The 24,424-nt window shown below is 48.0% G+C and overlaps 2 protein-coding genes across 7 annotated transcripts in view; both read left to right on the forward strand.

Moving 5' to 3' along the window:
* ST3GAL3 (ST3 beta-galactoside alpha-2,3-sialyltransferase 3) overlaps window positions 1-24,424 on the forward strand; it is a 233,153-nt gene that overhangs the window by 187,662 nt on the left and 21,067 nt on the right. For 5 of the 6 annotated variants that reach the window (XM_050799866.1, XM_050799894.1, XM_050799885.1 and 2 more), the window contains 4 exons: window positions 9,533-9,627; window positions 13,742-13,805; window positions 14,995-15,090; window positions 15,366-15,552. In XM_050799866.1, the coding sequence (XP_050655823.1) occupies window positions 9,533-9,627; window positions 13,742-13,805; window positions 14,995-15,090; window positions 15,366-15,552 (442 nt within the window). Of the gene's footprint in view, window positions 1-9,532; window positions 9,628-13,741; window positions 13,806-14,994; window positions 15,095-15,365; window positions 15,553-24,424 lie in introns of those variants that run through there. The other variant, XM_050799901.1, reaches the window with a different exon arrangement.
* Window positions 1-24,424, forward strand: part of ATP6V0B (ATPase H+ transporting V0 subunit b) — a 96,519-nt gene that overhangs the window by 2,995 nt on the left and 69,100 nt on the right. The gene's annotated exons all lie outside the window — the stretch shown is intronic.

Raw genomic sequence — 24,424 nt, forward strand, 5'->3', positions numbered from 1 at the left:
AACCAGGCACAGATGACAAGCTGAAGCCATCTGTTACCCTAATCCAGCAAACCCATATCTGGAAGCACTTCTTTCAGTTGGGTTGGTAGGAACTAGGGGGAAGACCCTACCCTGGATCTGCTCGTGCCCACACATAACTACTTCCTCACCTCCCTCCTTAATAAGACCAGTCAGCTTCCATGCCAATCTGTGGATACAGGCTTAATATTCCGAGCCTTAGAACATGGTTTAGGTTGATGAACCAGAGTTGAGGACATTCACTTTCTACGCTGCACCTAAGCCACATTTTTGAGCATTAAATGAGCTGGAAGATCTCTTAGGAGGGCCCCAGGTTGCCCTTCCTGGCTGGTTAGCCTGACCCTTATGCCTAATCATAGTCCTCTTTCAGTCTACAGGTCTGTGAGCAGGGCAGCCTCTTGGCTTCTGAGGTTCCAGCTATGCTGTGAGAGACACAGGGGTCAGATCCACACTCAGCATGTACTCTTCTAGGGCCCGAAACCCCCAAACTACTAGGCTGTGGAATCTAAGGAGAAACGATAGGCAAGTTCCAGTGCAACTTCCGTCTCCTCCTTCCCCTGGTCCTTCTCACGCACTCACACACACCCTGCTGAAACTTGATCCTGAGGCCGCCTCGCGTGCTGGGTTGCTGGCAGGGCTGGCGGGCTGGGGCCTGTCTTTTGGATCCTGCCCCACCCTGCCCTGCTACCCCCTAGGCCAGGGCAAGCAGGTCAGGCGTCCCATACCCCCGCTAGTCTGACCAGTCATTCTACACCTTAAGGGCCACCTCCACCCTGGCCAGGCCCCCAAACTGGCACACTGGTCTGGACGGAAGCCCCTGGATTCTGTTACAGGCATATAGCATGAGGCTAAGCCACCTGCGTAATTAACACACACACACACACACCGTCTACCATCACCCTACCCCCACATTTCCTGTTGTTTATGGGCCCCAGCCCAGTTTTCAAGGCCTCTGCAGGCGCCTAGCCACCTCACAGGGGATGAACAAAGTGCAGTAGGAACACTGGAGGAGGAGTGCAAGCCTCCCTGGCGGAGTCAGGGGAGACTGTCCAGAGAAGTAGTCTTTCAACTTAATAAGAATGAAACAGAACAGAGGATGCCAGAGGCTGGGAAGGGAGAAATAGGGAGAGACTTGTTAAATTATACAAAATCACAGCTAGATAGGAGGAATAAATTCTAGCATTCCATGGCACTCTAGGATGATTGTAGTTAGCAATAATATATAGTTTCAAATAGCTAGAAGGAAGATATTGAATGTTCTCAACACAAAGCAATGATAAATGTTGGCCGGGCACAGTGGCTCATGCCTGTCATCCCAACACTTTGGGAGGCTGAAGCAGGCAGATCACCTGAGGGTCAGGAGTTCAAAACCAGCCTGGCCAACATGGCGAAACCCCGTCTCTACTGAAAATACAAAAATTAGCTGGGCATGGTGGTGCACACCTGTAGTTCCAGCTACTCGGAAGGCTGAGGCAGGAGAATTGCTTGAACCTGGGAGGCGTAGGTTGCAGTGAGCCAAGATCGCGCCACTGCACTCCAGCCTGGGCAACAGAGCAAGACTCTTGTCTAAAAATAAATAAATAAGAAATGATAAATGTTTGAGATGATGAATATGCTAATTACCCTGACTGGATCACAATACATTATATGTATCACAGCATCACTTTGTACTCCATAAATATGTACAATTATTATGTGCCTATTAAAAAAATTTTTTAAGAATAAGTATGCATTTTTTCCAGACAGAGAAGGAAAGTGGTTGGGAAATAGAGCAGAGGTGTACATTTCAGGCAGAGATAATGCATGTGTAAATGCATGAAGACGGACATGTCTACAAATAGTGCTGGGCTGGGAGTATATAACAGTAGTCCTAGGGGAGTAAAATCTAGATTGCATTAGATAGGAGGGTGACTAGGAGATGAAGAAGTGGAGACAGAATATCCACTGCCCTTCCTAGCTTTTGCCATGAAGGGATGAAAGAAAAGCTGGTAGCTAAAGCGGGTATATGGCCAGGAAGCTTTGTCGAATTTGTTTGTTCGTTTGTTTGTTTTTACAGGGGAGAGACCTGAGCCTTATTGTGTGCATAAAGAGAAACAAACAGAGATGGAACCCATAGCATGATAGAAAGATCTGCTTTGGTGTCATGGGGATGGGGTAAGGAGGCCAAATTTAAGAATAGGTAAAGGGGCTGATAGATTTGTGGGTAAGGAAGCCAGAAACTGAGGGAGTTCCTAGCTGATGGCCTTGGTTTTTCTGTGAAGTGAGAGGAAAGATACCTGCTTAAAGAGAGTTGGAAAAGGATAGAGTTTATGGAGAGTGGAGAATGTTTGGAATAACTGCTGAGCAAAGTCGAGGACCTAGCGCCTCATAAATTTGTGGTGGCATCAGTGCACTTTAGTGTATATGTGTGTGTGTTCTCGCAGCCCCTCGAATATAAAAGGTACAACAGTGTAAGATTAGATCAATCTCTGATTGGATTTTGCCTAATGTGTGGGACAAAAGGACAGTGGAACCAAGGGGTATAGGCCCCTGGCAAGAGTGAGATTGAGGAGATGGATGGGATCTAGCCAAGAGAGATAGTAGACTAGAAGTATGTATAGAAATCAAGTGGGTTTGGAGTGAAGAAAACAAAGGAGAGAAAGAGAAAATAGAACATGAAGAAATTGTATTCAGAGAGTATCAGAGATTAATATTTTAAAAGTGATGAAGAGTTTCAGAATGTGGCTGTGGAACTGAGTGGCTGACGTGGAGTGAAGATGAGGAGGTCACTGGAGTCAAGTAAGTCATCTTCGAGGCCAGAGTTGTAGGCATTGAAGTTTCTGAAAATAATTGAGCAAGAATTGGGTTTGCATAGAATATGAGACAGATGCTGAAACCTTGAGTGAATATGGCAGAGTTGGTAGATGATCGGTTGAAACTTGGTAATAAAAGTGATGGTGATGTAGTGATGGAGGTGAGGATGATGTTAGGGAAAGTTATGGCACTGGCTGTGATTGTTAGAAATTCCACATCCACCACTGTCCTTTCTAGGAGTTCTAGGGTAACAAGAACGTAGCGTTCCAAGTCCTTGTTCCTAACTTGAAACCTGATCTCCCCATCACCATGAAAGCATGCCTGTGGCCAAGAGAAGGAGGAGGAGGAGGAGGAGGAGGAGGAAGAGGCTAGAGCACAGCACAGGACATGTTGAGGGAACAGTCCTTGAATCCATGTGGCTGCAATCAATGATACAAGGAGGGAAAACCAGGAATTAAAACAAGCAGCAAATCTCCTAAGAAAAGGTGAAGAAAAACCACAGGATAGTCTTAGAACACGTAAAGAGAGGCCTTTGTTAGTCCTGTGGAACTAGATAAAATTGGATCTGGTCTTTACACCAACCAAAATAGACCAGAGATTTAAATGTAAAACATGAAAACACACAAGCACTAAAAAAGTATGGATGAATTTCTCTATAACCTGGGGATGAGGAAAACTTTCCTATGACTCAAACTCCAGAAGCAATAGGGGAACGACTGATAAATTTGACTTAAAACAACAACAACAACAACAAAACCTATTGTGTGGGAGGCCAAGAATGACCATAGCAGCAGCTTTCTGCCTCCTGCTTTGAGAAAAAATAAAAATATTTTGTAAAAATGAGCGGGGGAGGGAGAAAACACCAAAACCCAAGTAAATAAATAAACAAGGGGAAATATTTGTAACTGTATTTCAGAGAGTTTATATATTAAATATATAAAGAACTTTTAAAAAAGAGAAGGAAAAAATAGAAAAAGAACTGCAAATGGCCCTTCCATATATGAAATAATGCTAAATTCCACTCAGAACAAAAGAAATGCAAATTTAGATGACAGCGAAATGCTGTTTTTTTTTCTATCAGACTAACAAAATCAAAACGTTTGACAGTGTACTCTTGGTGAGGTTGCAGGGGTTGTGGGGGAGTGGCACTTTCATACATCACTGGTGGGTATTTCAAAATGGCACAATCCCTGTGGAGGGGAATTTAGCAGTACGGAGCAAAATTAAAGATACACACTTTCCCTTTGATCCGGCAAACCCACTTGTAGGAATCTATTTCAAAGATACATTGGCAAGTAGAAAAGATATATGCATTAAGTTATTCGTTGTAACCACTACTAGTAGAACCTACTTTACAAAAGACTGGAAATAACCCAGGAGATTGATTGAATAAAATAAGGTACATAATCAATCATGAAGTATTATCCAGCATGTAATTGTAATGGAGTGCTCACCAGGATATATTGTTTAGTAAAAAAAGAAAAATAGACAAAACTGTATGTATACTGTGTTACCTTTTTAGTGAATAAAGAAGGGAACAGGAATACACACACACACACACAGGTATCATTTATTTACTTATATCAAAAAAACAAAAGGGATACAATAAAACTAATAAAAATGAATACTGTGTGGGACTAGATGTAACAGGCGGACAGAGATGAAAGCTAGACTTCTTTGAATATATTTTGTTTGTAGATTTAATTGTGTAACTATGCAAAACTCTATATCATCATTAAACAAAATCAATTAAAATGAGGGAAAAGCTCTCCCTTGAAAGCAAAAGCGGAATGAAACAAATGAACCTAACTATGTATCATGTCATTGATGAATTAAACTCAGCAGAATTATTTCAACTGGCAAATGCAAAGTAATTTGTCTGTTCTGCTAGTGGGGTATAGCCTAAGGCAAAAAGAACTGCAAAGAAACCTTAAATTGTTTTTAGTAATGATAGTGTTAGTAGTATACTGGTATTGTTTTTCTGAAACCATTATATACATTTTCTCTATGTATATGTTAGGATCAAGCAAAAAAAGTAATTGTGTTAATGTCACTGGAAACAAGGATGTCAGCTTAAAAGAGATACAAATATAAAGTCAAATATAGTAGGTAAACAATTGTTTGCTATGTGAATTATATATCAATAAAGCTGTTTTTAAAAAGAAAAAGAAGATAAATACAAATCTTATAATCCTAATTTTGTATTGGAAATACTAGTTGCAAATGAATGATGTATTCTTTTCCTCAAAAAATTAATTCCTACCCTGAGCAATATAGTGAGACTCCATCTCTACAAAAAATAAAAAATAAGTCAGGTGTGGTGGCTCATGCCTGTAGTCCTAGCTACGCAGGAGGCTGAGGTGGAAGGAATGCTTGAGCCCAAGAGTTTGAGGTTGTAGTAAACACAGATCACACCACTGTACTCTAGCCTGGGCAATGGAACAAGAGCCTGTCTCAAAAAAAAATTATAGTCAAAATTTTAGGTGTGATAATGCTTTAAGAAAGGTTGTTTAGGTATGTTTTACATTTTAAGGTGTCCTTATCTTTTAGAAAATAATGCTGAAATATTCTATGGATGAAATGGCATAATTTCTGGGAATTTTCAAAATAGTATAGAAAGAAAGTGGATGGGGTATTAAAGAAACAAAATTGACCATGATTGAAAATTCCTGAATCTGGGTGATGGGGGTGGCAGTGTTGACTGTACTATTTTTTCTGCTTTTTTATATGTGAAATTTTCCGTAATGAAAAGTTTAAAAATATATACACCGGAGGAAAAAATGAGTTCCCTTTGCAAAGAGATGCACCCAACTAGCAGAAGTGTTAGAGGAGAGCTGGTTGAATCATTCAAGGAATAGAAAGAGCAGCTACAGAAAGAAAATCCAAAGCCAAAGGCCTGATGAAAGAGAGAGACGAAGTGGAAAGTGTTTGAGGCTGAGCATGGTGGCTCACGCCTATAATCCCAGCACTTTGGGAGCCTGAGGCAGGAGGATCACTTAAGCCCAGGAGTTCAAGACCACCCTGGGCAACATAGCAAGACCTCATCTCTACCAAAATTAAAAATAAAATGAGAACTTAGCTGGGTATGGGGGTGGATGTCTGTAGTCCTAGCTACTCAGGAGGCTGAGGTGGGAGGATCATTTGAGCCCAGGAGTTTGAGGTTACAGTGAGCTGTGTTCACACCACTGCACTCCAGCCTGGGTAACAGATATATATGGGACAAGTGAACATGCTCAACAATATCTGAATGTAACTGGGAAAATATGGAATATGGGTCACTCTACAGGGCAAATAACCTACATACATAGAACTAGGAAATATGCATATGTCCTAGTTTTGACCGGCCTGGAAATAATGACTAACCCATAACAACATGAGCTTCCCTAGCTACTCTGATGGTGATCTGTAAATACCATTACCAGTTGAAAGGAACCAGGGTTCCTTGGGAAAATAAATGACTGATTCCAGGTCAGGGCAAGAAATGTACAAGATCAGCCGCAAACATCTTTTCATACCATAAAGCCAGGACATAATCAAAGATTACTGGAATATGTCCAGAAGATTCAGGAGCCAAATTGAAAAGACTCCACTGGCCAAAGAAGGGATAATCTGAGCATCAAAAAATAATGATTGGCTGGGCCCAGTGGCTCACGCCTTCGGAGGTCAAGGTGGGCGGATCACCTGAGGTCAGGAGTTCAAGATCAGCCTGACCAACATGGTGAAACCCCATCTCCACTTAAAATACAGAATTAGCCGGGCATGATGACGGGTACCTGTAATCCCAGCTACTCAGGAGGCTGAGACAGGACAATCACTTGAACCCAGGAGGCAGAGGCTGCAGTGAGCCGAGATCGCACCATTGCACTCCAGCCTGGGCAACAAGAGTGAAACTCCATCTCAAAAAATAATAATAATAATTAATAAATACATAATAATGGTTACAGAAATTACAGTAGATTGACATATATCAAATACATGAAAATGTCTGAATTCCTAATGATTAAAATGTAAAAAAGCCTCATTAATCATCTTTGGAGGGTGCTAAGGAATCAGCTCATTATTATGCAAATGGGTAAATAAGGGGCAAAATTAAGCATTTTATCTCATCTTTTCTGTAGGACTGCAACCAAAGAGTTATGAGAGAAAGTTTATAGAAGTATCGTAGCATCTCCTAAAGAAAGGATGGATCTAGGCGGTGATCCTCAGTGGCTACTACAAGCATTCTGTGCAGAGCCACTGAGAACTTGATCAGTTCTAGCCAAGAACACTTGAACCTAGTCTTTTTTTAAATTTGAGATGGAGTCTCGCTGTATCACCCAGGCTGGAGAACAGTTGGCGTGATCTTGGCTCACTGCAACCTCTACCTCCCGGGTTCAAGCGACTCTCCTGCCTCAATCTCCCGAGTCGCTGGGACTACCGGCGTGCCCACCACGCCTGGCTAATTTTTGTATTTTTAGTAGGGACAGGGTTTCTCCATGTTAGCCAGGCTGGTCTCAAACTCCTGACCTCAGGTGATCCGCCTGCCTTGGCCTCCCAAAGTGCTGGGATTGGAGGCACGAGCCACTGCACCCAGCCTGAACCCAATCTTGATCAATAATTTTTTTTTTTTTTTTTGTGAGGCAAGGTCTCACACTGTCACCCAGGCTGGAGTGCAGTGGTGTGATCTCACGTCACTGCAGCCTCAACCTCCTGAGCTCAAGCGATCTTCCCACCTCAGCCTCCCAGATAGCTGGGACTACAGTCTCTGTCTAGTAGGAGAAAGTCTACAAAGCAGTCTACAAAGTAATATGGGAAAAGGAAAATCAGTTTAGATGTATACCATAAGGTTAATTATCTGTGTTGTACAATTATGGGTATTTTTATTTTGCATGTGTGCTTGTCTGTATTTTTTTCCAAAATTAACATGTTACAGGTTGCACAAAAAATGAGGTGTTTCTAAAAGTAAAACTTACGGAACTTTCCAGTCATCTGAATAAAAAGAAAGGAGAGAGAGGAAAAGGAAAAAAAAAAAAGTCAAGATCATTTGGCTAGATCTTAGGCATATTTTATTAGCATATGACATCTAGTACATATTGGAAAGCAGATAAAATCCTGTCCAAGCTTGACTCCGAGAGAAACTTTCCAGAAATTTTATAAGCTCAGTCCTGACACAGAAGAAGAGGTTCTTGGTGCAGGCTTATCCAGGGACCATGTTCGCTTTGATATTACACATAGACCATGACCAGGATCCTCGGAGCCTCTGGCAAAACATCAAATATATTAATTTACTTAGATTTTATATACTTGGCACAAGAAATATGCATTACCCTTTTACATGGGATGCTGGGGGAGTGCACTGACTTAGTTGCTGGGACCCGGCTCCGAGCTCCCAAGTGTTGACATCTTCCTAGCAAGAGTGATGGGGGAGGGAGCAGGATTCAGAGTTTTCTGCCTCTTTCAAGTTCATGTCAAAATCTCTAATAATACCAGACCTCTGAGTGATAACTGATACTGTTGCTCCTGGGACTGCCGGTTATAATGGTGTTAGTGATGATAGGGATGAGAAATCCGTGCTGTGGTTGCTTCTGGGCTTGGAGGGCCACCCCTGCAGCCTGCAGTTATTCAGTGGCTGATTCAGGGTGAGTTAGAAATAACGAGACAGAGCCACGGAGGCCCAGGCCTCCCGACATTCATTTATGGCCAGGAAGGTCCTGAGCAGGCCGCATGGCAGAGTTCTCAGCACACAGTGGGTGATCAGGGACTGGCCATCTTTGGGGCTGCCAGGTCCCCTGAAAATGGCCTCAAAGCAGGGTGCTAGCGCCCATGTGAAGTTGTGCTCTCCAGTCATCTCTGAAGAGCTCAATTCCTACTGCATCCTCTCCCTCTTCCTCACTTCCCTTTGCCTCTCTTCAGACTTCGTCTCCTCCTCCCCAAGCCTGTCCCCTCCCTGCCCATTCCAAGAAGAGTAAGACTTGCCTGTTCTTTCCCCCGAGCTCAGCATCACTTCACCCTCCTCTCGCCTTTCCCCCCATCTCCCCTCAGGCCCAGATCAACCCTTCCCCTGAAGCTCTGGATCCTTCCTCACTTCCACAGGAACTTAGCCTCCTCTCTTTCTTTCTCTCCACCAGCAAATGCACTCAAATTCCTACTGGTCTGAAACCTCTCCCCTCGGCCCTGCCTCCTAGGACTCTGCTTTTTCTTTCTCGTCCCTACCAAACTTCTGTCTCCTATAGCTTTTAACCTGCTTTGCCCTCTCACCATGAATTCTCCTTCTTCCTCACTGTGGGTGGTCCACTTCCCAGAATTCTCTCCAAAATCTGTCTCCATGTACTGGTTGTATTTTTGGATGTATTTCTGCTCAACTGGACAGTGCCTCATCTCTGTGTTCCCAGATTACAGGAACAATGTGGGCAGCAGTGACTATTTGATGGATGCCTGCACAACCTTCCAGAGAGCTTCTAGCTCTGAGAAATTGATCTTTGCTGAGCAAATCTTGTCTCTCCACTCCTACAGCTGGCCAAATAAAGACTGACCAGGCCTACTCCCTCAGACTCAGGCTCCACTGAACAAGATCTGTCAAACCCCTCAACAGAAACCCAGTGAACAGGCTGGGCGGAGAGGGGTATGCCGGAATCAGAGGGGGCTTCCAGCCGATCCTTAGCCAAGATGGATGCACAGAAGTGCCACCAGGACTCCACCCTGTTGCATTTTTGTGATCCTCAACAGTCCTGTTATATTCCAGGTTCTCCAAGCCAGCACCCATGTTCCTGGATGACTCCTTTCGCAAGTGGGCTAGAATCCGGGAGTTTGTGCCGCCTTTTGGGATCAAAGGTCAAGGTATGTTGGGAACCCTGCCCTACATTAACATCTCACCCCCCCGACTGTCTCCCTATCCTTCAGGATAAGGCTACATCCTCGAAGTCCCCATGGTAAGAATCCACCCTTCCTCTACTCTCAACAAATCTCTACCTTTTTCCCTTCCTTTTTTCACTTTTTTTTTTTTTTTTTTTTTTTTAGATAGAGCCTTGCTCTGTCTCCCAGGCTAAAGTGCAGTGGCATGATCTTGGCTCATGCAATCTCCACCACCTTTAAGATCCTCCTACCTCAGCCTCCTGAGTAGCTGGGACCATAGGCACGCACCACCATGCCTAGCTAATTTTTTCTTTGTATTTTTAGTAGAGACAGGGTTCTATCATGTTGCCCAGGTTGATCTCAGACTCCTGGACTCAAATGATCTGCCCAAAGTGCTGGGGTTATAGGCATGAGCCACCGTGCCCAGCTTCTTCTTTAATGGAATATGTACACAGAGCCCACCACTTTGCCAGGGGCTAAGTATACAACAGTGAAGTGGACAGATTTGGTTCCTCTCCTCAAAAAGCTCCAGTATAGCCGAGATACAGATACTCAGAGTGCAGGGTTCTGGTGAGGGAAGTACAAGGAGCTTTGAGAGCACAGGAAAGGCGTGCCATAGACAGGAACACTAGAGTACTAGGTATAGTAGGGACATTCCCAGAGAGGTAACAGACTGTCCCCCAGGAGTGCCCCACACCCCTCTATCAGCCCATCCTGATGTTTTTCACCTCAACCTCGTCTCCCTTCCAGCCCTTCCTTATCCTGTCCAAGGCTAACCTGTCCCCTGCCCTCTTAGAAACTCCCCTTCTATTGCCTTGGGGACCTCACCCACACAGCTCCCTCCTAACTTAAGACTTTCCCATCCTGAGTAGTTGAACAATTCTGCTTCTTTGTCAAGTTCCGTGCTGTTTCATGGCATGGTGGAAAATAATCTGGACTTATGGGTCAGGCAGAGAGGGATCAGATCCCCATACTTCCTTTTTACTAGCTGTGACCCTGGACAAGTTACCTGTCTGTGCTTTAGTTCCTTCAGCAGTTAAATGGAGAGAATTATACTACTGTGTTAAGTCTTGGTCAGAATTACATAAAATAACAGCTAAAGGGGTGATATCATTTGGCCAGGAGACTCAAGAATACCTGAACCCTCTACTCAGCCAGCCTACCTCTCCCTGAAAAGAAGAAAGTGGCCAGGAAAAGCACTTGAACTGGAGCTTTGACCTCAGACCTCCAAGGACAAATCTAATGGGTCAGGTTAAACCATATGAAGAACACCTTTTCCCTGGGTGCAGGCAGCAAAGAAGGCCACTCTTCTCTCTCAAATCTGCACTCGAGACTCAGATGGGATAGCTACAAAGGCCAGGGAAGTTTGCTGTGGAGCCCATCAGCCAGCAAGCAGAGAGCACCTGCTAATGTGTACTCTTTCTGCTGAGGTTCTCCTCCTAGAAAACAAAGCCCAATCCATATCCTTGGCCTTGGCTAATTTTAGTAGCAATACGCTCTTCCTTAAAGGTGAAATTGGAAGTGGGAAAAGGAGGGAATCTGTGGCCTTTCTTAAAGCCCACCATAAGGTATATCTGAAGGCACTTAGTGTAGAACATTGCTTAAAGGTTTGTTTCCCTACCTCATTCTCACTCAACTGGAAAGATTCTCTACCTCATTCTGGAAGGATTAACTGCACCTACTGCCTCCTCTTTCTCACCATTTACTCCTGAAGAACATCTGCATCCCTGCCCATCCCACCCCACCATTCCAGTGAAACTGCTCAGTGTCCTAGAGAAATCCAAGGGATACTTCTTAGTCCTTAACATGACCTCTCGGCTACCTCTACCAGCGTCTCCACCCCTCTCCTTTAAAAAAGTATAAGTTTGTTATTTTTAATTTTGGAGCCATCTTTTCTTTACAAGAAATATTTCAAGCATATAAAAAATACTAGGAATAATGAGCATTGATGTACCTTCTACTCAGCTTAAGAAATAAAACATGAGATACAATTAAAGCTTCTGTGGAGCCCTTCCCACTCCATTCTCTTCCTTCCCCAGGAAGCCATTATTCTTCATTATCCTGCCTTCAGTGTTGGCATTCTTATGCCTTGTTTATGTATATTTGGGACAGGGTCTTGCTTTGTCACCCAGGCTGGAATGCACTGGCACACACACGACTCACTGCAGCCTCAACTCCCGTGCTCAAGCAATCCTCTCACCTCAGCTCCCCAGGTAGCTGGGACTAAAGCACACACTAGCACTCCTGATTAATTTTTGTATTTTTTTGTAGAAACAGGGTTTAACCATGTTGCCCAAGCTGGTCTCAAACTCCTGAGCTCAAGCAATCCTCCCTCCTTGGCCTCCCAAAGTGCTGGGATTACAGGTGTGAGCCACCACACCCAGCCTTATGTATTTTCACTACATATTTATATATTCATTAAAAATATAGTACCGCTTTTACATGTCTTTAGACTTTACAAATGGTGTCATTATATGTACATATATTTGTGTATATGTGTATGTATATTCTTCATTTTTTTTAATATGTTTTTGAGATTTATCTGTATTGATGCATATAGCTCTAGGTCATTGATTTTTTTTTAATGGCTGTATAGGATTTCATATACCACATTTAATCTGTTTTTTGTTTTGTTTTGTTTTGTTTTGGTGGACATTCAGCTTGCCTCCAACATTTTGCTGTAACAAACAGCTCATCAGCGGACACTCTTGCATGTCTCCTGGAGCAAGCGTGTGACTTTATCAGTGCTCCGCGCCTAGGAGCATAGTTGTAGGATCTTAGTGTATGCACATCTTTGTGGTTATTTGATGTTATTAAGATGCTCTCCATTGTGGTGATACCAGTTTACTTTATTTTTAGGTCTTTATGTACATTATTTTATATCTTCCTAACAACTCCACAAAATAGGAATTACTTTCATTTTAGAGATGAGGAAACTAAAGCTCAAAGAAAGGAAATGATTTATGTAAGGTCACAGAGTACAGCCAGTATTTGACTCCAAAGCCAATACCCTTGCTATTCACTATACATTATATTGTAGTGCTCTCCTGATACCAGTTTGGAAGAGCAGTCCTCATTGCCAAAGCCAGAGAGAGGCTGAGGAGATGAGGTCTAAATAGTGGGCACAGGTCTGAGAGCACAGAAGTCACAGGGGTCCTTGCTGAGTGGAGTGCAGGTGGGCAGAGCCAGGCTCAGGGAGTAAAGAAGTGAGGAGGTAAAGTCAGCCTGGCAAAGAGCAGGATTCAGGACTGGCAATGTGAGAGGGAGAAAGTGAGGGAAAGGTAATGTCAGATAATGAGGCACGTGGTGAGCTCTTCAGCTGTTGGGTGTCTCCTTGTTCGTTTCCTGGTATCTGCTGAGTGGGAACACAGAGATAAGCACAAGGTGGTCTCTAGCTCTGAGCAGGTACTCCCATTCCAGGGGAGACCGCATGCTCCAGCTTCCAGGGAAGGCCCTGGCCTAGGAATGCATGCTCTGGGGCCTGACTACAGAGCCTCAGAAAACCAGTTGAGCCTCCCAGAAGCCTGGGAGAGAAGCTGCGTGCCAGTGTTAGGGACGGGCTCCTGGCAGTGATATGCCTGTCTGTTTCCTGCCTTCACTTCCTTTGTCAGGAATAAAGTCAGGGTAGTGGCCCAACGCATTCTTGTGTCCAGAGGTCTCTCTACTTCCACTTTCACTCTAGCCCCCAGGAACTTGTGCCTTCCAGTAGGATTATCTGTAAACATTTTTTTTTTTTTTTTTTTTTTTTTTTTGAGACGGAGTTTCACTCAGTCGCCCAGGCTGGAGTGCAGTGGTGCGATCTTGGCTCACTGCAAGCTCCGCCTCCCAGGTTCACACCATTCTCCTGCCTCAGCCTCCCAGGTAGCTGGGACTACAGGTGCCCACTGCCACGCCCAGCTAATTTTTTGCAATTTTAGTAGAGACGGGGTTTCACCATGTTAGCCAGGATGGTCTCAATCTCCTGACCTCGTGATCTGCCCGCCTTGGCCTCCCAAAGTGCTGGGATTACAGGCGTGAGCCACCGCACCTGGCCTATCTGTAAACATTTTATAGAAACGTAAGTGACCCTGTAACAGAAACCTCTCTCCTCTGTCTGCAGACAATCTGATCAAAGCCATCTTGTCAGTCACCAAAGAGTACCGCCTGACCCCTGCCTTGGACAGGTGAGCCACACACTGCGCAGCCTCCTACCCACCGCTGCCTGGTGGTGTGCAAAGGTGTTGAGGTCCAGCTGGCCTTCCCTGGACATGAGCAGTTTCTCCAGCACATCCACACATGCACATACAGTACACACACAGGGTGGGTGGAGCAGGTAAGTGGAACCACTGCACCTAACTTGCACCCCCATGGGTTGTAAGCACTTGGCAGACATCCCAGTCCTCAGATACCAGAGGTTTGAGGGTAAGAACTGAAGACACTGGGGCTGGGACTAGCCCAGCAATGGGACTGAGGGCTTGGGTGGCAGGGGCAGGTGAAGGGGGCAAAGCTTAAGTCCAGAAGGCAGTGACAGCTCCCAAACCAACAGACCCTAGAGTGGGAAGTGCCAGGGTCAGGGTTGGGAGAAGCACTATGAGTAAGCTCCCTAGTGACTGCTGGGAGCCTTGAGTCCTAGAGCCTCCTGTCCTGTTCCCCTTTTCTTCTTTTTCTTTTTTTTTTTTTTTTTTTTTTTGAGACAGAGTCTTGCTCTGTCACCGAGGCTGGAGTGCAGTGGTGCGATCTTGGCTCACTACGAGCTCTGCCTCCCAGTTCACGCCATTCTCCTGCCTCAGCCTCCTGAGTAGCTGGGACTACAGGCGCCCGCCACCATGCCCGGTTAATTTTTTGTATTTTTAGTAGAGACAGGGTTTCACCGTTTTAACCAGAATGGTCTCGATCTCCTGACCTTGTGATCCGCCCACCTCGGCCTCCCAAAGTGCTGGGATTACAGGCATGAGCCACCACACCTGGCCTGTTCCCCTTTTCCTGCTTTCCTGGTATAGCCCCAAGCTTGGCCCACTTTTCCCTCTCCCTTGAAGCCTGCCTAAACACCACTACCCCTTGGGGAACCTTTACCCTGGAATGCCATCTTACCAGAGCTCCCTCCTCACTACCCAGGCTTGGCACCCAAGCCTTTCTATGGCCCTGTTTTCCTGGGGAAGTGTCAGGGCCTAGAGATGCTGGAGAGTCTCAGGGCCCAGCTACCCATTGTATGCTTCAAGCCTTCTCTCAGAAATGCTGCCAGAAACCCACTGGTCTTCTTCCTCTATCCCAGCCTGGTCCTGGACAAGGGCATGGGGTCAAGGGCCAAAGGAGCAGGGGAAGAGACCTGGTGGGCAGTTCTCTGTACAGAGGTCTCCGCCTCTCTCCCCTCAGCCTCCGCTGCCGCCGCTGCATCATCGTGGGCAATGGAGGCGTTCTTGCCAACAAGTCTCTGGGGTCACGAATTGACGACTATGACATTGTGGTGAGGTGAGCTCCCCAAAATGGCACCTTGGGTGAGTGTCCTGGTCCAAACCCTTAGCCCTGAGCCCATTGAGAACTGTCTATCTAGCTAGTTGGGCTGGAGGTCAACAGAAGCCTCAAGAACCTGGGTTGGAGGGCTTTGGAACAGACAACTAGGGGTAGCACCTGGGGAGAATAGGTCCAGGTGACCTGGACTCCTATTCTCCGTGTCTGGGGTATTCTGGGGTCATGGTGCCTTCCCAAACACAGGCCCAGGCTCTGACTGGGCCTGCTCTCTGTAGACTGAACTCAGCACCAGTGAAAGGCTTTGAGAAGGATGTGGGCAGCAAAACGACACTGCGCATCACCTACCCCGAGGGCGCCATGCAGCGGCCTGAGCAGTACGAGCGCGATTCTCTCTTTGTCCTCGCCGGCTTCAAGTGGCAGGACTTTAAGTGGTTGAAATATATCGTCTACAAGGAGAGAGTGGTAAGCTCTCCTGGCACCACCTCTTGCCCTGGCCTTCCCCAACTCCTAAGCAGTCCCGCCCCTTGAATGCAGCAAAGAATGAGTAAGAACCTTCAAAAGAAGCATTAATGACCCAAAGCTGCAAGTCACCCAATGGCAGCCAAGGGGCAGAAAGGTCAGGAGATTGCCAGGGTTGCTGGCCAAACTCTGGGGGCTGATATGCCTGACACCTGCTACCTGCTTCTAGGTGCCCAGGTGCAGATCCTTCCTTAGCCTTCTGTAGTCAGACCCCAGCAGCCCCAGGGACCCTTCCCTGGCCTTAGATCTCCTGGCTGAGGAAAGCTCTGTCTCTCAGGCCAGCCTTCGTATCACTCCCAATCTTCCCACTCTGCTGCCCTGACATTGTAGCTGCCTCCCTTGCCCCCTCTTCTCCTCTGTAAGTTCTCTCTGACTCTGGTCTTAGGGGTCCCTGCCTTCTTTCTCAGCCTGGGTTCTGCAGGGACAGCAGACCCCTTAACTTGAGAGTGCCAGCTTCCAAGCTTGTAAGTCCTGGCCTCTTTCCACTTTGTACTTTTACCACTGACCATAGCTGAATCCCCAACCTGCCACTGAGTCTGATCATTGGGAATGATCAGGTTCCACTGAGTGTTCAAAGCAGGTAAGGGTCTGGGCCCATTTCTTTAGGGACCTTATGTGGCAGAGTAAGGTCAACTGCTCTTTAGGAGACCACCACTGAGTTCCCTCCCAAGACCTCTGCTTTCCAGCTCTGGGCCTACAGGGACATCCGTGAACTTGTCCAGGTCCACTCCCCCACAACCAGCTGTCACCAGAAGCCCCAGGGCTGGGGTACTACAGAGCTCAGGCCATTCATCTTCTAATACCCAAGCCTCTTACTAGAGGAGGATGATGACAGACGGCCCTCTGCCTATAGTGAGAAGCTAGTTGTTCTTTCTGAAGGTTTAGAGAAGAGTTGGGAGTGGGAACAGCTTCTCTTGCCTGTAGGGTCTCAGTGCAATTTGGTTTAACTCCACAGCTCTTTCCCAAGCAAGGCCAAGTACAGGCAGTGTCAAGTAGGTAGCAAGCAAGAGAGAAGACAGAAGTCAGGTCCAGAAATTCAGGTAGGTGGGACAGTGGGGAAGGGGAATCCATATCAGAACCAGACTGGATGAGGCACCTGGGCTCCACGGTGTCCAGTCCACCTCCCCAAAGGGGAGGAAAGGGCCAGGCAGCAGAGTGACCGCTTGGCCTTAGCCAGACCCAGCTTCAAGTAAGCCCACTGCCCACACAGACCAGGTAAATAACAGTGGCTCCAGGAGTACCCTACTGTTTTCAGAACCCTGGGAACTGAGACACTAGTGTTTTCAGAGACCCTCTCTTTGCCTTGAGGGCAGTAGAATTAGGATCACAGATAGGCACTTTTAAGGGAGAATGGTAGGAAATAGGGTCTGTCCTAGTGAACCCCAGTGAGCCTAAGGGCTGCTGTCTCACTCACCCTGGCCTTCTGCCATCCTCCTTTCACATCATTTCCTCTGTCATAGCCTCCCTCAGGGCAAGAGCTCCTAAGGGACAGGGCTTGATCCCATTGGTTTTTACCCTTCAGTGCCCAATCACCATAAATGATCTGCAATTGGCTCAAACACCAGTTCCTACTTCCTACTGGGCAGACTGGGAGAAGCCAGGCAGTTCAAATAAGGCCGGGCCAAAGGGGTGGGTCAGAGCCTGTCGTGGGTGTTATCACATGTTCCTTCCAGGAACACCAAGGTCAGTTAATTCAAGGTTCTTAAAATTCATCCAAGGGAGTAAGGAAAGAAAGAAGAAAAGGAAGGAAGCCAGCTAGAGTCGGAGAACTCACTATACTCAGGCTACTCAGGAAGCAGACAGCAGAGCCTTGCTTTTCCCAGGAAGACTGAGGAGCTCTCCGCCCGGCCTGGCCTTGGCAGCAGGCAGATTCAAGGTACCAGCATTGCAGGATGAGGCACAGGCACAGGCTCACTCTTGCTGACATCTGTGTTGTCCTGGCCACACCCGGGGCTCTAGGACCAGCCTTGCATTGGTGAGAACTGCTACCCAGGATGGGTGGGGGTGAGTGGGAAGGAGAGAGAGGAGACAGGGAGGAGTCCTCTGAATTACCGTAGGCCTTCCTTGGCTCCAAAGTGAAAGATAATTTGGACCTTTAAAGTGAGCTGCCAGAGGAATGCCGGGGTTGCCCGTGGCCTCACCTCCCCCATCTCTCAGAGTGGACCTGCCCAGGCCCTTTGGCCGCCCCAGGGACCTTTTCTTTAGTGTCCTTCTCCACCCCAAGCCCAAGGCTAATGCCTTCCCAGGACCTCACCCATGCTTTGCCGCACTTCCCTGGCATCTGAGACCCAGGAAAATGTGAGTGAGGCTGCTTCTCCAGGTCCCCTCCTGTCTGGTGTCCTAGTCACCAGCTTGTCCTGCTCCTGTAGGGATGTTTCCAGTCATGCCGCCTCTGGGCTGCTGGAGAGCTCTCTGCACCTGTCTGGAGCCTCACCTGCAGAATTCTGGCAGGAGGCAGCTCTGGGTTCTGGAGCCAAGGCCTGGCAGGGCAGGGCTGGAACAGGAATTAGGCCTTAGTCACAGCTGCTTCCTGCCACTTACTACATGAGGAATATGTAGTAAGCCTATAACTTTCTAGTACCCAGGAGTCCTCATAGGATATGGGAAGGGGCAGGGCAAGGGGGAAGATGTAGGAAAGGACGGCCAAACAACCCAGAGCTAACAGCCTGTGCCAGAGCTGACCTTACTTTCTTGCATCTGAGAACTCTCCTCTTCATTTGTGGCCATTTGGGTCCCTGACTCACTGGACAGTGGCACTGATAACTCCAAACAGGTTACACAAAGGCCTTTTGTCTCCCAGATCCCAGGAGCTGTGGCCAAGCCAGCAAGCAGGTGTAGGAGTTCCCAGCAGGCTGTGTGCTCAGGGCAACTCAGAAGAGCACCAGTGGATGGGCAAGCACAACACAGAAGCTGAGGCTTGGAGAGAGGGTGGAGCCAGGGACATGGGGGTGCAGCCTCCAGCTCTGCTGCAGGCCTTCTCAGAGGTGCCTCTGCAGTCTTCCCAACACACTCACTCACTTATCAGATGTTCATGAGGTATTCTCTTTGCAGGCTCTACACTGGCCCCTGGGAATACAAAGAGGAATTAAGCACTGTTCCCAACCAAAGTAGCTCACAGTCTAGTGGGAGAGATAGTCCCAGAGCTAGAGTTAACAGTACAGTGTGGAGGCTGCCATGATGAGGAAGGCCTAATGCAGCTCTGGGGCAGGTGGGGGACAAAAGAAGGCCTCCTGGAGGAGTCACTCCTGAGCTGGACCCTGAAGGAAGAGTTAGGAGTGAGTGGGCGAAAGGAATTAGAAGCAAAGGGAACAGCATGTGTAGACCCAAGAGACCATGCTCCCTTCAGGAAACTGGAGGTGTGTTGTGTGGATCAAGCATGGCACAATGAGGGTGGTGTGGCAGAGTGTGCTGCCTAGTACCCCCAATGCTGTGGCCTGTGCATCCTCTTCCTGGTGTTGGATGAAGGCTGGAGACACCCCATCCACTGTCCAGAGGGCGGAGGCCTGGGGTCTGGAGAGGACAGGATAGGTGAGACGCAGAGCCTCCCATCCCCATCCCTCAGGCCCTGCCCTCCTGCCTTGGCCAGTCTCACCCACTGCGCCTCAGCAGGCCACAGAAGCCCCTGGGAACTGCCTCCCGACCCGATTTGCTGCCTCCTCTTCCTCCTCCCCACTCAAAACTGGAAAGCCAGCCTCACTGCTGAGCATCTCTGACTGGTCATCAATTCATTGAGGCCCTGGGGCCTAGGCTGGGTGGGTGTGGGGTGGTCCCAGCCTAGCAGTGGGGAGAGGATAGGGCTGGGAGTGGGTCCCTGGACAGCCTTGACACAGCACTTACCCTCCAGCTGTACTTCAGTCCCTGGGAAGAGAGGGAGGAGGGCAGGATGTAAGAGACCAGCCAGGGCCCCACATTCAAGCACAGGGAGACTGAGTCCCTGATTTTAGAAAGACAACATGGCTTAAGAGGGGAAAGTGGCTTAGGCCTTGGAGTTACACAGATGTGGGTTTAAGTTTAGACTCTTATTTACTAGTGGGCTACCTCTTAGGCACTAAATCTAACCTCCTTATATTTAGTGTCATTGATACAGTAGATGAGGAGTGCTGTGTATCTTTCAGGGTTATTTTTAAAATTAGATAAGATGAAATCTAGCCGGGCGCGGTGGCTCAAGCCTGTAATCCCAGCACTTTGGGAGGCCGAGATGGGCGGATGACACGGTCAGGAGATTGAGACCATCCTGGCTAACACAGTGAAACCCCATCTCTACTAAAAATACGAAAAATTAGCCGGGCGTGATGGCGGGCACCTGTAGTCCCAGCTACTCGGGAGGCTGAGGCAGGAGAATGGCATGAACCCAGGAGGTGGAGCTTGCAGTAAGCTGAGATCCAGCCACTGCACTCCAGCCTGGGCAACAGAGCGACACTCCGTCTCAAAAAAAAAAAAAAAAGAAAAGAAAAGATGAAATCTAGAAGCATCTAGCATAGAGAACTTAGTTCTCAGTCTATAGCAAATAGTAATGTTATTTATTTATTTATTTATTTTTTATCGCTGGTGGTGATTTTGCTGTTAGAAAAGCCCAATTATCCCAGGGAGCAAAGCACTTTTCTGTCAGGCTGTAGGGCTTGACCTAGGAGGTGACCCAGAAGCAGGGGTCAGAGGCCAGGCCTAGAGGAGGGAGAGACAAGGAGCCTCCTAGTGAAAGGCAGCAGGGCTGGACTAATCCATAGGGCAGAAGGGGCCACCACATCCCCAAATGTAAGGCTTCTTATTGGACCAGGCCCGAATGGGGATTGGATGATGTCCACCTGCACCTTCACCTGTTCCCTGCACTTTCACCAGCCTGAGAGGGATGCAGAGCCTTAGTGTGGACTCTGTCCTGGGAGACTCAGTGCAGGCCTCCTGCTGCCTAGCCAGCATTCACGACCCAGCCCAGGCTTCTCACCAAGCCTCTGAGACCAGCTCTTCGAGGATTCTCCACCATTGCTCTTCTGCCTTCAGATAAAAATGCTCAAGAATGGGGACTCCCTCAGCTCCTCTTCCTCACTGTCTTCTGTAAGCTCTTGGTCACTGCCTCATAATTATTACCATTGTCATTCTCCTCCTCCTGCTCCCTTTCCCACCACTCTTCCTCCCCACCCCCCGCTCCTCTTCCCACCACTCTCCCTCCCCCTCCTCCTGCTCCTCTTCCCACCACTCTCCCTCCCCCTCCTCCTGCTCCTCTTCCCACCACTCTCCCTCCCCCTCCTCCTGCTCCTCTTCCTGCCACTCTTCCTCCCCCTCCTCCTGTTCCTCTTCCTGCCACTTTCCCCTCCTTCTGCTCCTATTCCTGACACTCTCCCTCTCCCTCCTGCTCTTCTTTCCACCACTCTTCCTCCCCTTCCTGCCCCTCTTCCCACCACTCTTCCACCTCTTTCTGCCACTCTTCTCCCCCTCCTCCTGCTCCTCTTCCTGCTACTTTTCCTCCCCCTCCTCCTGCTCCCCTTCCCACCACTCTTCCTCCTCCTCCTTCTGCTCCTCTTCCCACCACTCTTCCTCCCCTTCCTCCTGTTCCCCTCCTTGCCACTCTTCCTCCCCCTCTTCCTGTTCCCCTTCCTGCCACTCTTCCTCCCCCTCCTCCTCCTGCTCCTCTTCCCACCACTTTTCCTCCCCCTCCTCCTCTTCCTCTTCCCGCCACTCCTCCCCCACCTCCTCCTGCTCCTATTCCTGCCACTCTTCCTCCCCCTCCTCCTGCTCCTCTTCCCACCATTCTTCCTCCTCCTCCTGCTCCTCTTCCTGCCACTTTTCCTCCCCCTCCTCCTGCTCCTCTTCCCACCACTCTTCCTCCTCCTCCTGTTCCTCTTCCTGCCACTCTTCCTCCCCCTCCTCCTGCTCCTCTTCCCACCATTCTTCCTCCTCCTCCTGCTCTTCCTGCCACTCTTCCTCCCCCTCCTCCTGCTCCTCTTCCCACCACTCTTCCTCCTCCTCCTCCTGTTCCTCTTCCCGCCACTCTTCCTCCCCCTCCTCCTGCTCCTCTTCCTGCTACTCTTCCTCCCCCTCCTCCTGCTCCTCTTCCCACCACTCTTCCTCCTCCTCCTGTTCCTCTTCCCACCACTCTTCCTCCTCCTCCTCCTGCTCCTCTTCCCACCACTCTTCCTCCTCCTCCTGCTCCTCTTCCCACCACTCTTCCTCCTCCTCCTGCTCCTCTTCCCACCACTCTTCCTCCTCCTCCTGCTCCTCTTCCCACCACTCTTCCTCCTCCTCCTGCTCCTCTTCCCACCACTCTTCCTCCTCCTCCTGTTCCTGTTCCAGCCACTCTTCTCCTCCTCGTGTTCCTCTTCCTGCCACTCTTCCCCCTCCTCCTCCTGTTCCTCTTCCTGCCACTCTTCCCCCTCCTCCTCCTGCTCCTCTTCCCACCACTCTTGCTCCTCCTCCTGTTCCTCTCCTTGCTTCTTTTCCTTCCCTTTGCTCTCCTCTTCCTTCTGTCATCACTATCATTATCATCATAGCTGTCACTTATTAAGCTCTTCAGTTTATCAGCTTTCCTTGAATTCATTCAGTTCTCATAATGACCCTATGGCTAGGTACTGTTGTTATCCCCATGCTAGAGATTAAGAAACTAGGGCACAGAGAGGATGTGTTACTTGTGTAAGGTCACACAACTAGTTAAGTGGTAGAGCCTAATTCAAACTCAGATCTCACTGCCTCAGGGATCTTCCTAAGAAATAAATCTGACCACATACCTTCCTGGTTAGAATCCTCCATCAGTCAGCTCCTATCTGCCGTGGTCTGTGAGGATGGTAAGAACTACCATTTACTGAACTCTTCTCTATGCCAGGCCCTGGACGATGTGGTTTATATGCATCATCTCAGCCGGCCATCTCCACAACCCTACAAGGCAGGTACTGTGAGTAGTAGTAAGCGGTAGGGCCGCATTTTGGACCGAAGGTGTCTCACTTTAACCATTGCACTATAACACCTCCCATTTATTCATTGATTCAGCAAATCCAAAGCAATCACCAACATCACATGGAGTCCCGTTCTTCAAGCACAGCCTCACTCACTCAACAGCTCCCTTTCCCAGTGCTTTCCTTCACATCCAGCCAGTCCAGTACCAGGGACTGAATGTCACCCAAGGGAGAGAAGCTACAGCCGAGGTAGTAACACATGGTGTTACCTTAGTAGCATCTCAGTGCTGCTTCCCATTCCTGTGTCCTGTCCCTGGTCCTTGATCATCTCAGATCTTTACCCTCATCATCTTCAGTTCCGCTGTACCTCCATCCTATTCCAAAGAAACTGCGTGTCCAGCTGCACAGGGAAAATAAAGGTTGTCACCAGCCAAAAACTCTGAGCTTCCTGCTTCCCATCTACAAACATACCTGCATCGCCATTCATCCCTGCTTCCTCCTCTGCCATCCGTCCTGTGCCTCTGCCTTTCATGGTCAGTTCTCTCCTGTCCTGGATGCCATCTCCTTTCACCTTCTCAGGACCGGCTGCTTTCCTTTGTCTCCTTTCTCACCTCTTTGCCGGGTCCTCCTCTCACATCTACGAATGTATTTGGGTCTCTTTCACCTTAAAAATAAAAGCCCTCTCTTTAGCTTATGTTCACCTCTCTTCTCTTCTCTTTCAAGTTTCTGGGAAAAGTCATCGCCTGTCCCAGTGTCTGCCTGTTTGCTGTCTGTTTCTCCGCCTCCATCCTGCCTTCCAAAACCACTCTCACCTGGCAGTGACCTTCTGATTCTAAATCCAGCAGACTCAGCTTCAACTCAGTTTCAGCTCCACAGCACAGAACTCCGTGATCTGGCCCCTTCCAAGCCTTCCCTTCTCCTTGCCACTCTTTTTTTTTTTTTTTTTTTTTTTTTTTTTTAAATGGAGTCTCGCTCTGTCACCCAGGCAGGAGTGCAGTGGCATGATCTCGGCTCGCTGAAACCTCTGCCACCCCCTCCAGGTTCAAGCCATTCTCCTGCCTCTGCCTCCCAAGTAGCTGAGATTACAGGTGCCCACCACCACACCTGGCTAATTTTTGTATTTTTAGTAGAGATGGGGTTTCGTCATGTTGGCCAGGTTGCTCACAAACTCCTGACCTCAGGTGATCTGCCTGCCTCGGCGTCCCAAAGTGCTGGGATTACAGGTGTGAACCACTGCACCCGACCCTTGCCACTCTTTATCACCCAGCATGTCCTCTCCACTCTGGCCTATTTTGTGCCTCCATGTTCTACCCGTTCACCTGCCCATGGATGTATGAGATGCCCCTCTTCCTGTCCTGTTGATCTCTGTAAGGCCATCACCTCCAGTAGTGTTTGAGGCATAGTTGGTATACATAAGAGAATAAGCACATGTGGAAACTGAGGCCCAGAGTGCAGCAGTACCTTCGAGGAGAGTCGGGATTCTAACTCCAAATTCTGCCTCTCAGTCAGGCTCTTTCCTCTCAGCGAGGCTGCCTCCTTTCATTGCCCTGGAAGGTCTTTCTTTTAGGTTCAGACCCTCGCATCCTTTTGCTCTCTTCTTGCCTCTCCAGGGCATCTCTTTCCTCTTAGCCATATTTGATCTTCTTTATGCAGTTCCAAGATCATTCTCCTTGATAAAGAAATAAGAACTGAACAGTCCCTGGCACTCTGCCTTTCAGTTGCCTGTTGGCACCACACGGACCGCCCCAAGCCGGCTCTTCTTTTTGTTCATCGCTTTTTTTCCAAATATAGCTTTCAAAAAGTTTTCTGACTCTCTCCTCGTAGCATACATCAAAATTCCAAATGGACTAAAAAGTGAAATATAAATATATAACCAAAGGGAAGTTTAAAGTAAGGATAGAAATCAAATTCCTGGAGGGAAAGAACTTTTAAGA

This window comes from Macaca thibetana, chromosome 1, assembly GCF_024542745.1.
Source record: "Macaca thibetana thibetana isolate TM-01 chromosome 1, ASM2454274v1, whole genome shotgun sequence".
Classification (NCBI taxonomy): domain Eukaryota; kingdom Metazoa; phylum Chordata; class Mammalia; order Primates; family Cercopithecidae; genus Macaca; species Macaca thibetana.